The sequence below is a fragment of the Calypte anna genome, chromosome 2 (genome assembly GCF_003957555.1).
Source record: "Calypte anna isolate BGI_N300 chromosome 2, bCalAnn1_v1.p, whole genome shotgun sequence".
NCBI classification, from domain to species: Eukaryota; Metazoa; Chordata; class Aves; order Apodiformes; family Trochilidae; genus Calypte; species Calypte anna.
In genome coordinates this window covers 128,724,290-128,738,116 of record NC_044245.1, presented here as the reverse complement: position 1 = coordinate 128,738,116, position 13,827 = coordinate 128,724,290, and the positions used below count along the sequence as shown (strand labels likewise).

The following is a 13,827-nucleotide window of genomic DNA, read 5'->3' as shown; positions in this document are numbered from 1 at the left end:
CAGGGCGAGCGGGCCCGTGAGCGGTGGGAGCGGACGTGTGAGGCGTGAGGCGCCTTTCCCCCTGCCCGCTCCGGGGATGTTTCGGAGCAGAGCAATGCCCTTCCCTTCCCCTTTTCCCCTTCCTTGGTGGCTCCCAGGTTGCTGAGAGCCCCGGCTGCCTTCACGCTGCTGCGAAGGGAGGTATGGCCACAGCTTCTGGCATGGCAGCTTCCTGCACAGGTAACGTTGCACGCATTTAAATAAAGGCGTGTTGATAAAAGCACTTGAGTAAATGAGTGCAGTTTCTTCTGTAGATAAGATCTTAAAACACAAACATGGGTCTTGAAGCTCGCGATTGGTTCTGTTTAAATCATTGGAACTACCCAGGTGTTTAGAGATGTTTTGAGATCAAAGCCTTTGGTACATTTCCAAAAAGCTGCTGTAGCAAGAAGACAGTGAAGAATTTCCCTCTTATATTCAACACAGTATGCCAATATTCATGAACTTTCTGCCTAAATGAAAAGACTGTAATATTAATTAGCTTCATGGGTGTGCACCATGAAGGATTTGAAACACGGTATTTATAAAGATAATGGCTGGCTCTGCCAACCTGACTGCTCCACACATTTAGTTGACTCATTTTTATGTTTTCACTTTTAATTTTCAGTGCACAATTTGCATGTTGCATTTTTGCAGTTGGGGGCTGTGTCCTCTGCTGTACATATCATGGAGCGTGCTGGTGAGATTGCAGTAATTCCTTTCTCTCAAACTGGACAGCCCTTGAAGAGCCCTGTATCATTGAGGGTAGCAAAATAATTGTTTAAATTAAAATGTTACAGAAGTCAATGTCTGTCTACAGAAGAGCTGCCTGTCTATCTGGCATTCCTATGCCTTCTTGTATATTCTTTACATATTGTGTCCTATATAAACTGTAAGCATCCATGTGAAGCCAGTATCTCTGGAAATAATGTCACAAGTAGTTCTAAATGTGTCACTGCAGGTCATGCAAGAAAATATTTCATCCCCACAGACTGGTTCTTGCACCTATAACATCTAGGACCTTGGCCACTAAGATAGAGCTTTCCTTTTTGTTTTCAGTGAGAGACAGAACATAAGACAGGTCTACATGAAGGAGCTCGTATGCAACTGCACTGGGAGTATTCAGATTTAGGATTTGGGTTGACTTCTGAGAGGAATTCCTTCTCTCTTCATTTGCTTTGTTTACAATTAAATAATCCGATTTCCCATTATTTTTTTCCAGACTATCCTCCTTTATTAATCCATCCACCGTGAAGAAATCAGAAGGATGATTAACACTAAATAATCTTTTTTCCCTGTCACTGAATATAAGGATGGAGAAGTATTGGCATGGCTGTCATTAATCCCAGGTCTTAGGGAAGAGCAGAGCACATTGCTCATGTCTTCTGTTGTCCTTGCCTGAGAAGCAGTAAGAAAGAGCAAGTGAAGAGACTTAACAAAACCTAGAGCTCCACCCCCCAAACCTCTTCAGCCAGCAACATGCACCCTGTTTAAGGGTTTCAAACACATCAATAACCACTTAGTCTTGGGAGAGGTATTTTCATCACACCCATCTCTTACATTAAAATATCATATTTTGCATTATTCCCTAAATGAACAGTTTTGTTCTCCTTCAGTTTGAAGATTCAGGACTTCAGGGTTGCTGTCTTTATCTCCTAGGGGTTGTAAATTGTAAATCAGGGAGCACGTGGAGGTAAGGAGACCCATGCTCAGTTTACCAGACTTCATAAGAAAGTTCTTGCCCCTCAATCCAGACAAGTCATCCATATGATCCATCTTGCATGCTTTTCAACTTATTATCTATTCATGTGCTTGAAAGTCACTGTGTAGATGAATCTTCAGAAAACTGCCATGATTACACTGATAGGATCATTGTCAGAGTCAATAACTTAATATTCAAGAAAGGCAATGAACAGATACAAATGTAAAAAATAATCACAATTATCTGTAACTTGGTGCTTCAAGGAATAAGCCAGCATCTATGTCCTAGAAAGGGGGATGGAATTTAACGTGAGGACAAATGACAGTTCTCATTGCTGGATTTTTCTCACCTAGCATGCTGTACATGAAGAAACTGGTGGAGTCTGCTGTTAGGTGCAAGATAGTGCCTGAACAGATCCTGAATATCCTCTGCTGTTATCTACAGGCACTTGGTACCACACTTCTCCCTGCACAAAGTGGGGGTGATGCTGGTTTGCTGTGCTTTGTTTTTCCAGTCCATTTAGGCTGCATGGTTTCTGAAGCAAGGACTGCTTGGGTGGAGCTCCAAACTTTATTGAAGTCTCTAAAATGCAACTGTATTAAAATAAGAAGGAATCATAAGCATATTCACATACAAATTATTATGCAAAATGGGGAGGGGGAGGGAAGAAAGTATGAGATTCCTTTGAAAAGCTGTCAGCACAGGCCCAAGCACAAGAGATGTTTGAAGTGGGAGCACACTGTACCAGCCTGAAGGAATTACCAATGTACCAGTTACCCTTGTTTAGAACCATGATCTCAGTTTTCTTTTTATGACATTTACTTTATCAAGGCATTTTCCATTTTTTGTCCTCCAGAAGTCTCCTCAAGGTTGACATATTTCAGTACCACTAGAAGGTGTTTTGTTTTGTTTTTTTCATTTAATGTTGCATTTAACATTGCTTTGTTGCTGCACTGTAGGCAAGTAAATATGGACTGCTAGTTAATGAAAACTTCAGCTTTTATTTTCTCTTCTTTTTCAGTTGAATGAGCCAAAAATAAAAATTCCTAAGTTTCCAAGATGTGCTGGTCGAGTCTTGAGCATGACTTGTACATCTTTCAATTTATGCAGCACGGTGGCAAATAAATTCTAAAAGGGACATTGTGAAAGAAAACCAGCAAATACTTTATGGCATCTATTTTTCTACACAGTTCTGCTAGCTTTTCTGCTGCTCTGTCAGACTCTGCTTGTTAGGTACCAAGAAGAGCAGCTCTGCCAGCAGTGGGTGGGTAGGGTGGGCTGCTTGGGACACAGCTGGGGCCTGTCCAGCTTTGCTGTCAGAAGTCAGCGTTAGTTGCCCTGAGTTTCAGTACATTCTGGTACTGACTTGATGTAAGTCAAGGAAATCCAGCCTCTCCTGCTGAAGTTGACAGCTCCTTTCCAAACAACACAAACCAACATATAGCTACTAGCAAAATGCCTCTGTGTCCATGCTGCAAGAGCACAGTGATGCTGGCAGCTCCAAGCCCTGGGTCCTTACCAGTGTGCAGCAGCCCCTCTGCTCTTCCAACCTCTTGCAGGGAGGTCATGCAGCACCTCAAAAAATCAGTGAACACACATGCTCCAGGGACATAAAAATGACAGCCATTCATTGACCCTACAGAAGTTCTGGCAGCAAAATTTGCTAGTAAGACATGTCCTGACTAATTTTTCCTGCAGATTACAGCAAGTTTACTTACAGAGGCTATCGCTTTGCTATGCCACAGGAAGGGTTTTGTTAAGCATTGGTGGAATATGTTCCCACTTGAACCTTTTTATAGCCTGTGTGACTTGTGCTGCCATGAGTGGTGAGCTGAGCATGGGCACCTGATGTAAAACCAGAGCCCTCCCTGTCCATTCCTACTGATCTCCAGCCTTCAGGTAGCAATTGTTCCAGCAATACACAAGTCCTTCACTCCCATGTTTACAAAGAAAAGGCATGTGAATGCTTAACATCAATTATCTTATATTTGCATTAAAATGTGTCAAATACTTCTCTAAATAACTTATGATGAAGGAATTAAATTATAAATAGTTTAAATAGTTTTTCTCAGCAACTCTCTCCAATCCAACTAGGAACCTTTATTCATCTCAACATTTTTGTAAGGAGAAAATCCACGTCCAGCTTACTCAAAATGTAGTTTCAACTTAGTCAACATGTATTTGTCAAAAAAAAGTTTAGATCCATGAGTACTTTCAATAATACAGATAAAATACATCTTTTCTTTCTGGGTATGTGGACTTAAAGGGAATCCTTTACCCTGCTGTATACAAGAGCATCCCTGTTTCCGTAACACATCCATAGTAATCATGAGTTGTAAGTTCAAAGGACACCAAGTACAACTCCACCACCCTGCATGAGAACACAGCTTTTCCCTGCACACAACGTAGGCCTGGGTTGAACTGTGTTGTAACAGGCTGTCTTTGCACAGGATGAACCCAAAACATCCCCATGTATGAGAGGCAGATGGGAGGCTGGGCAGGATGGCTTTGGGCAATGCTTCAGCCAGGCCATGGTGCTGGTAAGGGGAGCTTTCCTGCAGGGACAGGTACAAGACAGGTGGACAGAAACTAAGTGCCCAAAGAGGCTGTTACCATTCAACAGGCCTAAAAGTGAAAGATGTTTTATCTTGATGGGTGATGGGTTTTGAATGCAAACATAAAACTCCTCACCTGGTGTGAGCATGCATGCTATGGGACTCAGCTTTACTGATAACCTCAGTTCTAAGCTTAAGTAGAAGGCTCTGAACAGGATACTCAAGTCAAGCAAAGACAAACTGTGATTTTGTGAGAGAGTCAATGCCTTGTAATAATTAAGTTTTGGATTCTATCTACAGGGCAGGTTGGAAAAGTTTGTCCACCTTTTATGATCCTCTACAGTTCAGACTGAGAAGATGACATGGCTCTTACTGAAATTTGCAAAGTCTGTCCTATGAGCTTGAAAGGTTTGAGAGTCATGCTGGAAAGCGAAAAGCTGATACACTAAGAGCTTCTGTAAAAAAGAATATATTACGTATTTAAGAGGAAGCATGGTATTTTTTTAGAATATAGAAGAACTAGAGCAGAACAAGTCTATGGAGTTTAAGAATCTGCGTTAAAAGGCCCATCAGGAAAGGCTGAAGTAAAATTTCACTGAGCTTTTAGTGACTGAATGTGTCATAAAAAGCATAGACTGACAGAGAAAAAAATGAAGATTTCTACAACCAGAGCTGCTACAAAAATCAGCCCATGATTTGGGAGAAGTCACATGGCCAAGTACCTGTAACCAGTTTTCAAGATTATAAAAAAAAAACAACTTCGGACTCTTTGACAGCTCTTCTGTGGGTACAAAATTCTCTTCCTTTTTTTTATTTTCAGGCTTTTTTTTTAAGAAAACCACTTTGAAGCTGAAAAACCAGGGAAACTTGTACTCTTTCAGCCTATGGGAAAAAAGAAGATTGAAACCTGTTTGTTTTAAAGTCTTAACAGACATTGTGATTCGAATTAGTGCCATTCAATAACTAGCAAGAATGCTTCTAATAAATTACTTCCAATAATCACATATGCTTTAAAGTCAAAATGTTTTTGCCAATCTTCTTTCTGATGTGCTTCATATATTTTACTTCATAAGACATGCTAATTTTATGCATTCTTAATGAAATCTCAATTTCCATTGAAAAGCAATTTTAAATAAATAAAAGCTATAAACTGTATCAGCTGGTAAATAAATATTTATTTACCATTTTTAACATAACAGAGTGGAAAAACTAGAACATAAAAATGGGAGTTAAGCTTTGTAACAGCATAAATATGTAAACAGTGTGTGGTCCTGCAGAACAAAAAGTACAAAATTTACTGTAAAGATTAAATTAAATTACAAGTTAACAAGTTGTCTTGTTTACCAGCCAAAGAAAACCAATTTTCTTTAGGCAAATATCTGGGTATATACAAAATAAGGTGAAAGCTGATGATTTAAAGAAAGGTTTCTTGCTGCTGTTTTGATTGTAGATAATAATTCAAGGAGATTGTGACTCTCAGGGAAGATTTTCCTATGGAATGGGTCTCAAGTAATGACAATTTACTATAACTGTTCCTGAAGCTGTGCCACAGCAGCACAGAGTTGGCACAGCCACTGCTCTGGCAGCGAGACACCAGGTTGAGGCAGGGTCCTTCACTGAAGTGTTTTGGTCTGAGGAGGAGTTAAAGCTGTGGCCTCAGCCATCTGAGACTTGGCTCCAGAAGCTGTTCCTTCCCCAGAAGAGTTTTTTTTTTTTTTTCCCTCAAGTCAGCATGAACTCAGCTGGCACTGTGGGCTGGTCCAGAGGGAAGCATGTGCTCTGCTTCTCTTCTCTTCACAAGAGACGCTTCTGTTAGGGGCTCTGTGGCAACGGAAATTATGGGGAGGAATGATGAAAACTGAACTTTGGACTGTTTTACATTCTCTCAGTTCTGCTCAGTGTGATGGTTGTTGACTGCTCTCCTGCCGCTATATTTAGCAAAGGGACTACAAGGGAGATGAGCATTAATATTATGGGTTATGACACAAAAACATCAAAACCTAAGTCCGTTCCCGTTTCTCTTTGGTAGCCTCTGGGGAGCTGCACTGTTTAGGAAAAGCTCCTGTTCCACTGCAGGAGCTCAGGAAAATGGGCACCAAACTTTATTTAGGCTCTAGGACTACATATGGCCATACAAGGTGGGTGGGTAGCTATGACACAACTTTTTCATCCACTGAGCTTAGTTTCCCACCACTAAATAAGCTTCAAGTAGTTTGTCTGGTGGAATTATTGTTCCTTATGCGTCAATGCTTGGTTCATTCTAGGATTAAAAATAGAAAAAAATCAGAAGCTTCCTCTGCATTCAAAAAATCAACAAAAGATCCATGGGAAAAAAAAATTGCATAATGCCCCAGAAAAAATCTGAATTAAATAAAGCCACCCCTTACAGAGAACTTGTGCTCTGTTTATTTTCAACCAACTATTATAGGTTTTGCAATATTTTTCTGGAAGTTTTTCACAGGCATTCCTACTTTTTCTCACTCTGGGATGGGTTTGAACTGCCAGGATGGAACCATTCTTTGGACCTAACCTTCAGCCATGAGAGATAGTGGCTTTCAGCCCAACTACAGCACAGTTTTTAAGCTGGAACATGAATTAAAAAACTCAAGAGTTCTGCAGGCTGTGCCATAAACACATTTGATATTGAAGGATTTATGGGTAGTGAAAGCTTGACATGCCCCAAGCATGGAAAAGAAATGGAAAGTTGCCTCATAATTCAACAGTACATCTCAACTGCAAAGCTCCAGTTGCACATCTCATCTGTTTCTTCCCAACTCCCATGGACTAAAGACAGCCCAGACCCTTCCAAGTGCAATGCAGCACCCTAACCATTGCCTTCTGCCACCCCAGTACCTCCCTTGATTGTGAGACAGTGCCTGGGGTCCAACTTGTAGTTTTGCTGCAGCATCTCCCGCCTTGGCAAAGCTGTGGGAGAGAGCATCCAGCACAAGCTATGACTGCCACCAGGAGTGACCAGGAAACCCGGATCTCTGACGTGCTGGGAAGCTCTGTGGGACCAAGAGAGTCTCTCTGGGTATGACACCAACATCTGCCCACTCTCCTGCCTACAGATGCTCTCTGTTAAGGGTAAATTCAGTGTGACAAGAAAACAAAATGCCTTGTAACTTCCAGTGGAAAATGCGGGCTGTCAGGACAGTTTCTCTTCCTGCCTTCTTTCCACTCATCCCAAATTAATGTCTGTAGATTTACATGGGCTCTTTCCCCATCCCTTCTCCCCTCCCAGCCCTACTAGGAACTAAGCTCAGATCCTGCAAACTCGTTTTTTTCAGTGTTTCCACCCCCACGAGCAGCTACTCTGCACATCCAATGCACATGTGAGATCAGTTCACAAGGGTCAGAGCAGGAGCCCACGTTACCATTTCTAGCTCTACTGTGCTTACATTTTTATCATTTGTTTGTTTTCTGAGCAGAAAATACACAACTTTACTTCACATGCAAAGAAATCTCAGCAAAGCATCTTTTCCACTGGCAGGGTTGGGTTACAGCTCCTCCCCTCCCACCCACGCAGCTGAACCCAGTGCCTGGTCAGCCCAAGAGGCAGAAGGAAATTAAATGCACATGTCAGCATCCCCCTCTCTCCCTCCAGTTCCTTAGCAAAACTGCTCTTCTGCTCTAACCACAAACCATCCCAGAAGATGTGTCAGGGAGGGGGATACTTGCTGTATCTTTCCACAGACAAACTGTCCAGCAAAGCTATGTTTCTTCAACCTGAAGAAAGTTTTGGAAAGGCAATGCTCTAAAAGTTGACAGCATGAATTTTCATGCCAAGTTTCAGAACTCTCATACACAGTTTAAATGTAACAAAACCTATATCGAATTTCATTAAAAATGGACACCAATGTTGCAAATTCCTTAAAGGAAATAATGCCAGTCTGAATGAGCGAGTGTTAAGTAGCAAGTGTAACTGATAGCAACCCCAAAAAAAAAAAAAAAAAAAAAAAAAAAGCAAAAAAACCCCTGTATTATTTCCATCTGCAAGAATAGCTTCCTTGGAGTTCTTTTTCCCCTCAGATTCCTTTTTCCCTGTCCCTTGTTTGCTTACTTGAACAAAGGATGCAATACCCAGCCTGCTATCATCATTTCCCTCCCACTGATAGTTTTTGTTTAATCTGGATATTTCTTCACTTACAAAAGTTTCCTGTATTCCATATGTTGCTTAAAAATAGAATCTGTCATTTAAGACTGCAAACAAATATAAATTTCAATACACAGCTGTAAAGGAAAAAAAGCAACAACTAGCCAAAGTTAGAAATACGCTTTTCTCTTGAAGGAGATACAGGAGACATTTTTGGTTTTAATTTATCCTATTTCAACGAAGTGCAATGCCCAAAGTGAAGAACAAACTAGCAACACAGTCTGTAAACATGAGCTAGAATTCCCTTTTAAAGCTGACAAGCAGAGGAACAAGAAACTCAACTTCTGAAGTTTTTTTCCATGAGTAAAAACAAAGGTGGGAGACTTCTTTTAACATAAGCTTTGCATTACTTGCATCAGGCTTCATTTGCAAAAAATCTTAAGAGGAAGTAACCATTTATAACCCAGAGTAAATCAAAGCAAAATGGCATTTTGATAAACACTAGAGCCCATCAATAACAAGGAGGTGCCGGATCAAGTTGCTGAGGAATTTCAGAGCTGCTACAGCAGCTCGAGAGAAGAGCCAAGAAGAGTCTTTAGGAAAAGCCATCCCAGAGGCGCGGATGCCACTGCTAGCTGCAGGCACGTGGCACAGCATCCACAGCCTGGCACTGGGACTCCCAGCTGCCCAGCAACACCCACGAGTAGCCAGAGTATTGCTAGAAACACATCCAGGAAGGGGAGAACAAAAGGGAAGCAAAACCAAAGGCCAAGTCGTGCTAGGAAGGCTCAGTGTCAGAGGCGCGCATTCAGCTGCCCGGTTTTTGCAAAGAGCGTTGCTGGAAGCCGTGGGTCTGCGTCAGCCTGGGGAAAACTGAACTGATGTTTGTAAGCAAGATGATAGCTCTGTTAGAATTTTTCCCTAATTGTATGGTTTGGCACTGAACAGAGAAAGGCAAAGAGATCGTGAGGTGGTAAATGCAGCTATGGTTCCTACTGCACATTAAAGAAATCTCAAGTTTTTGTTAGGGAGGGTGGGAAGACTGTGATACTTTAAGTCTGTGTACACAGCTGAAGCTTTAAACTTCTTTTGTGTATAACAGAGTGGATAATGGACGTGTAGGGGGAAAAATGTGAGAGGTGGAACAGAGCTAAAACTTTATCATCACTTCTGCTTGTAAGCAGATGCAGGAGGAATCCAACAGGCATAATATTTGGTAGCTTGCATAATTACAACAGATGTCTACATTGGATAACATGGCCTGTGCATTAGATATACAGGCAGAGTCAAAGACATAAATAAAAAGAAAACTGCTTCTAATTATCAATTTGCTTATGAAGGAAACAATCTGGTGTCTCATATTTATAGCAATACTTACAGTGATATTCATTGCACCACTAAAAATAAATCCAGATCTACTACCTTAAGCAAAGTGGCCTTCAAAAAAACTGGATGTCAGACTATACAAATAAAGTATTAGTTTAGGCATGGTAGACTTTATTTTGGCACTTTAACAAATGCTTTATTTTACAGCAGTGGCACAGCATTTGCCAGAAATTTTCTTTTCTTGGCACAGTTAATTCAAGCAGTTATTTTACTAATTGAATTTCACTAAATATTGCACAATAAGATATACCTGTTAAATTTTTACCCTGTTTTTACTTGCTGAACTTGTATGGCTTTGAAAAAACTTGCCAGTAAGTGTAAGTAATTTAAAAAGCAATATATTAAATATTTCAGCATGGGATAGCGTTTGTTTGTTCCTAAATGACCATTGAACTTGGGACAGCAACAAATACAAGTTATGCAACTCTTATCTGAAGAGCTATCAGATCTTATTTACAATACATTGCCATTTCTGAGAAGCAGTTCAGCTTGATGTCCTAAACACCTATGTTTTGGAAATCTCTCTCTCACAAAAAAAAAAATTAAAAAAAATTATAAATGAGGAGGTTAACAGAGCAGAAGACGAAGCCATTTGTCTGTTAGGAAGCATTATATAAAGGGGCAGACTATCGTCTTCTCCACATGTCCCTCTATGCAACACCTATCTGTGGTCTAAGCAACAGAGCCTTTTCTCTTCTACTTGGAATATTTCTTTCTTCTCTTATGAAGATACTCCACTTGTCCCAACTCTTCTGTTGTAGTCTGAGCAGAATTTAAAAAGAAAAAATTCTCCAAAAGGCCAGGGAAAAAACAAACCAGAACAACAAATCAAAAACCAATATACACAACAAATGAAACCAGGTACTCCTTCGAATTTTACAGTATGGAAACAACATTTGCAGGAAGAACAGGTCTGAGTTAATACTGCCATAAAATATAATGCAAAGGTTGAATGACTTATCAGTCATATGCCAGATACAGGAATTTTCTCAGCAACAAATCTGGTCCGAGGATCAGTCTGATCAAAAGCCTTTTTTTTTTTGGTCTGGATTTTTAAGATCTACCAGATGTACTTTGTGACAGTAAAACATAAGCAAGTAGACATAAAATGAAAAGCATACAAAAGCATATCACAATGGAATTCTCAGTATTAGGCCACATGATTTATTCAGTAGTGTTTATGATCCCAAATTACAATTACGTCTATCCATGTAAGACTACAAAAGTTACCATTAGAATTGTCTGTGCTTATAAAATACCAACATTTTCTTTTACTGTTATATACTCATTAACACCAGTCTGCGACGAGTTACATATAATCATAGGCACTTCAAAGGCTTTAAAAGACGTTTACAACTTAAATGCATTTTTAAAGAACAAAAATTTAAACCCCTACTGGTACCTTCAAATTGCAAATAATTAACAAGTACAGTGGCCATAGAAATCTGCAGCAACTTCTCAAAATACTGTTAGAGTCTTTGGGTTTGCTTAGGTTTGTCAGTAGCTTACTCCAAATCTTCCTTACAGGAGATTTGCTTAGTAAGAATACGACTATACACTTTGTAGTAATAATCCAATTTTACACATTAATTTGCTGTTACAAATCTCACTGAAGCTACAGGTATGCTGAGAAACAATGTAAAGTGTAAAATTGATATTCTGACACTTAAATTTATACAAAGTGGAGTTTAAAGTTTACATAGCTGAAAAATTACATTTACACTAAAAGTTACTGTTATCTGGATTATCCAAAGACAAATTGCACCATGACAACTACAAAAAGGCAGTTTTTGGAAACAGATAAATTAATGAAATAAAAACTAACTTGTAAGATCAATCTGAGACATGCCGACAAAACTAAACAACTTTCATTGAACCATATGATAAAACAATCATTTTCATTATTTTATATTTATGCATAAAGTTTTAAAAATGATTCAGTGAACTTCAATGGTTTTATAAAATAATGCTTTGCCACTGTTATTCACAGAACACTGCAAATGTTAAGTTTTAATTTTACATTTTTAAAGGAATACATGAGAAGTTTTAAATACAATGGGATTTTATCATAAAGGTGCCGTAATGGCTCTTTAATGGAAAAAAAAAAAATCTTCATTATTCTATGCAAAAGCTTTATTTAAAAAAGTTCAGTGATCTCATAAATAGAGACACTAAATAGGAATTTTATGCATAAAACTCCTTAGTAGGTGCCTTTTGATAGGCAGCACAGGATGGTTTACGTTCACCAAGGTCGTAACTGCCTTCATCCTTCTTTCTCATGCGATATACCAGCAGCAGGATAAGGAAGATTGCAAAAAGAAACCCAATAACTCCGCCAGCAATAACAGCTGCAATCAAAGAAACAGAGATTCACAATATGCCAGAAAAACAAGTTCAGTACCATGTTTCTTTTTCATCTCGCACAACGAGCTTGCAATTACGTTCAAATTACAGAAAAGGACTCCCATTATGCTACTGTCTTGATAATTAGTGTCCTGAAATATCTTCTCAGAAAGCCTGCTTATGTTTATGAAGGCAATGATTTCACAGGACATTTCACCTACAAGTGAGTGATCCAACAACCTAAAAAAGCTACTACAAATTTTCTAAAAACTTTAATTAAGACACCCATACTGCCACAGCATAAAATTGTCTATTTTTGTAGTAATATTTAAATTGCTTTCAAATCAATTTTTCAACACTTAGCATTTTCAGCCTTAAAAGAATACTCTGTCATGCTAGCTAAGAAATGGTGTTTCCCTTTTCCCATCACTTTTCACCCTGACTGAAATTCATTTCCTATTGATGAGTAATAGAACATTCCATGGAGCTCTAGGGAACAGAGGAATTACATTCATCACACACCTGTGAGCATGCACAAAGTATCAACTCCAACTGAACTTCAAGAGCAAACCAGCAAGCTTCCAATGACATGGATATTAAGGTTATTTCACTCTTTGGTGAGGAAGGTTCATAGGAAGGTGTCATCCAAAACTGTGACCTTCATGGACCCCAATGCCCTCTCAACAGAGACAGGGGGAAAGTATACCTGTAAACTCTGTTCTTGCACCAAAAAAAAATCTCACATGTGGGTAAGCCACGTGAAAATTTGGGTGGCCTGCCTCTGTCTCCTTGGGTTATGTATGGAAACAGACCCTCTCTCTCCTAAGGACAGCATTCATTTATCCCTTTCCATTCACCCACCCCTGCCATAAGCTTTTCCCAGGCAGCTCCACTGGCACCAGACAGACCAGTCAGCAGTGTGTTCTCAGGAGTGCAGGTGAGAAACGTGTTTTTGCAACACAGACATCAATCCACATTGCAACTCCCTTTCTAAGTTGTGAAAGGTCCAAATATTCAGCAGGTAGTATTCAATTTGCAGGCATCAAACCAACTGGGAAGACCTCACTATTAAACAACTCCAGAAGATGCTTATCTCATTTCTCATTAGATTAACCACTGGCTACCCCCATGAATGTGTTTAAGAATCTATCAGGAAAACACAAACATTGAATTTGCATCAGTTGGTATGGATCCCCTCTCTTTTCTGTGCTATTTCTGGCAAGATGGACCTTGGCAAATGACATCTCACCTGCAAGAACTTCTGTTCTCTGGAAGAGGTTTTCTGAATGCTTCTCGGTGAACACGTCTGAGTCTTCCCCTGGTTCATCGCTCTTTTTCTTGGCATCTGTCTGGGACCTTTCCTCCTTATCCATTTCTTCAGGTGACTGTGGCACAAAAAAGAAAACAGCCTGTTGCTTCCAGACAGGGCACACCACAAGTCAGCACAGTCACTGCCACACAGGTACTCCACAACACCCACAAACACAACACATGGGAAACTGCAGAAATCTGTGCTAGACATTGTCACTGAACCTATCTGTTGTCACAGTGTTGGAATGAAAAACACTATCCACACATTCAAAACCCCAGCACGAATATTCAGCAAACAGCTGTTAAATGTTGCCTGCGTTCATCAGAATGAAATGAATGAAATAATTATTCTGAACTATTCTGAAATTAATGCACCAGGTATGTTATATTCAGAACACCTTTGAGGGTAAGTTAGA

The 13,827-nt window shown here is 39.8% G+C and overlaps 1 protein-coding gene across 1 annotated transcript in view; it reads right to left on the bottom strand.

Annotated features, from left to right (window-relative positions):
- Nucleotides 1-9,847: 9,847 nt before the first annotated feature.
- SDC2 (syndecan 2) overlaps nucleotides 9,848-13,827 on the bottom strand; it is a 60,711-nt gene continuing 56,731 nt past the window's right edge. The window contains exons 4-5 of the mRNA XM_030445701.1: nucleotides 13,350-13,485; nucleotides 9,848-12,105 (exon numbers count right to left, since the gene is read on the bottom strand). Of these exons, the coding sequence (XP_030301561.1) occupies nucleotides 11,942-12,105; nucleotides 13,350-13,485 (300 nt within the window). The 3' untranslated portion in view covers nucleotides 9,848-11,941. The remainder of the gene's footprint in view (nucleotides 12,106-13,349; nucleotides 13,486-13,827) is intronic.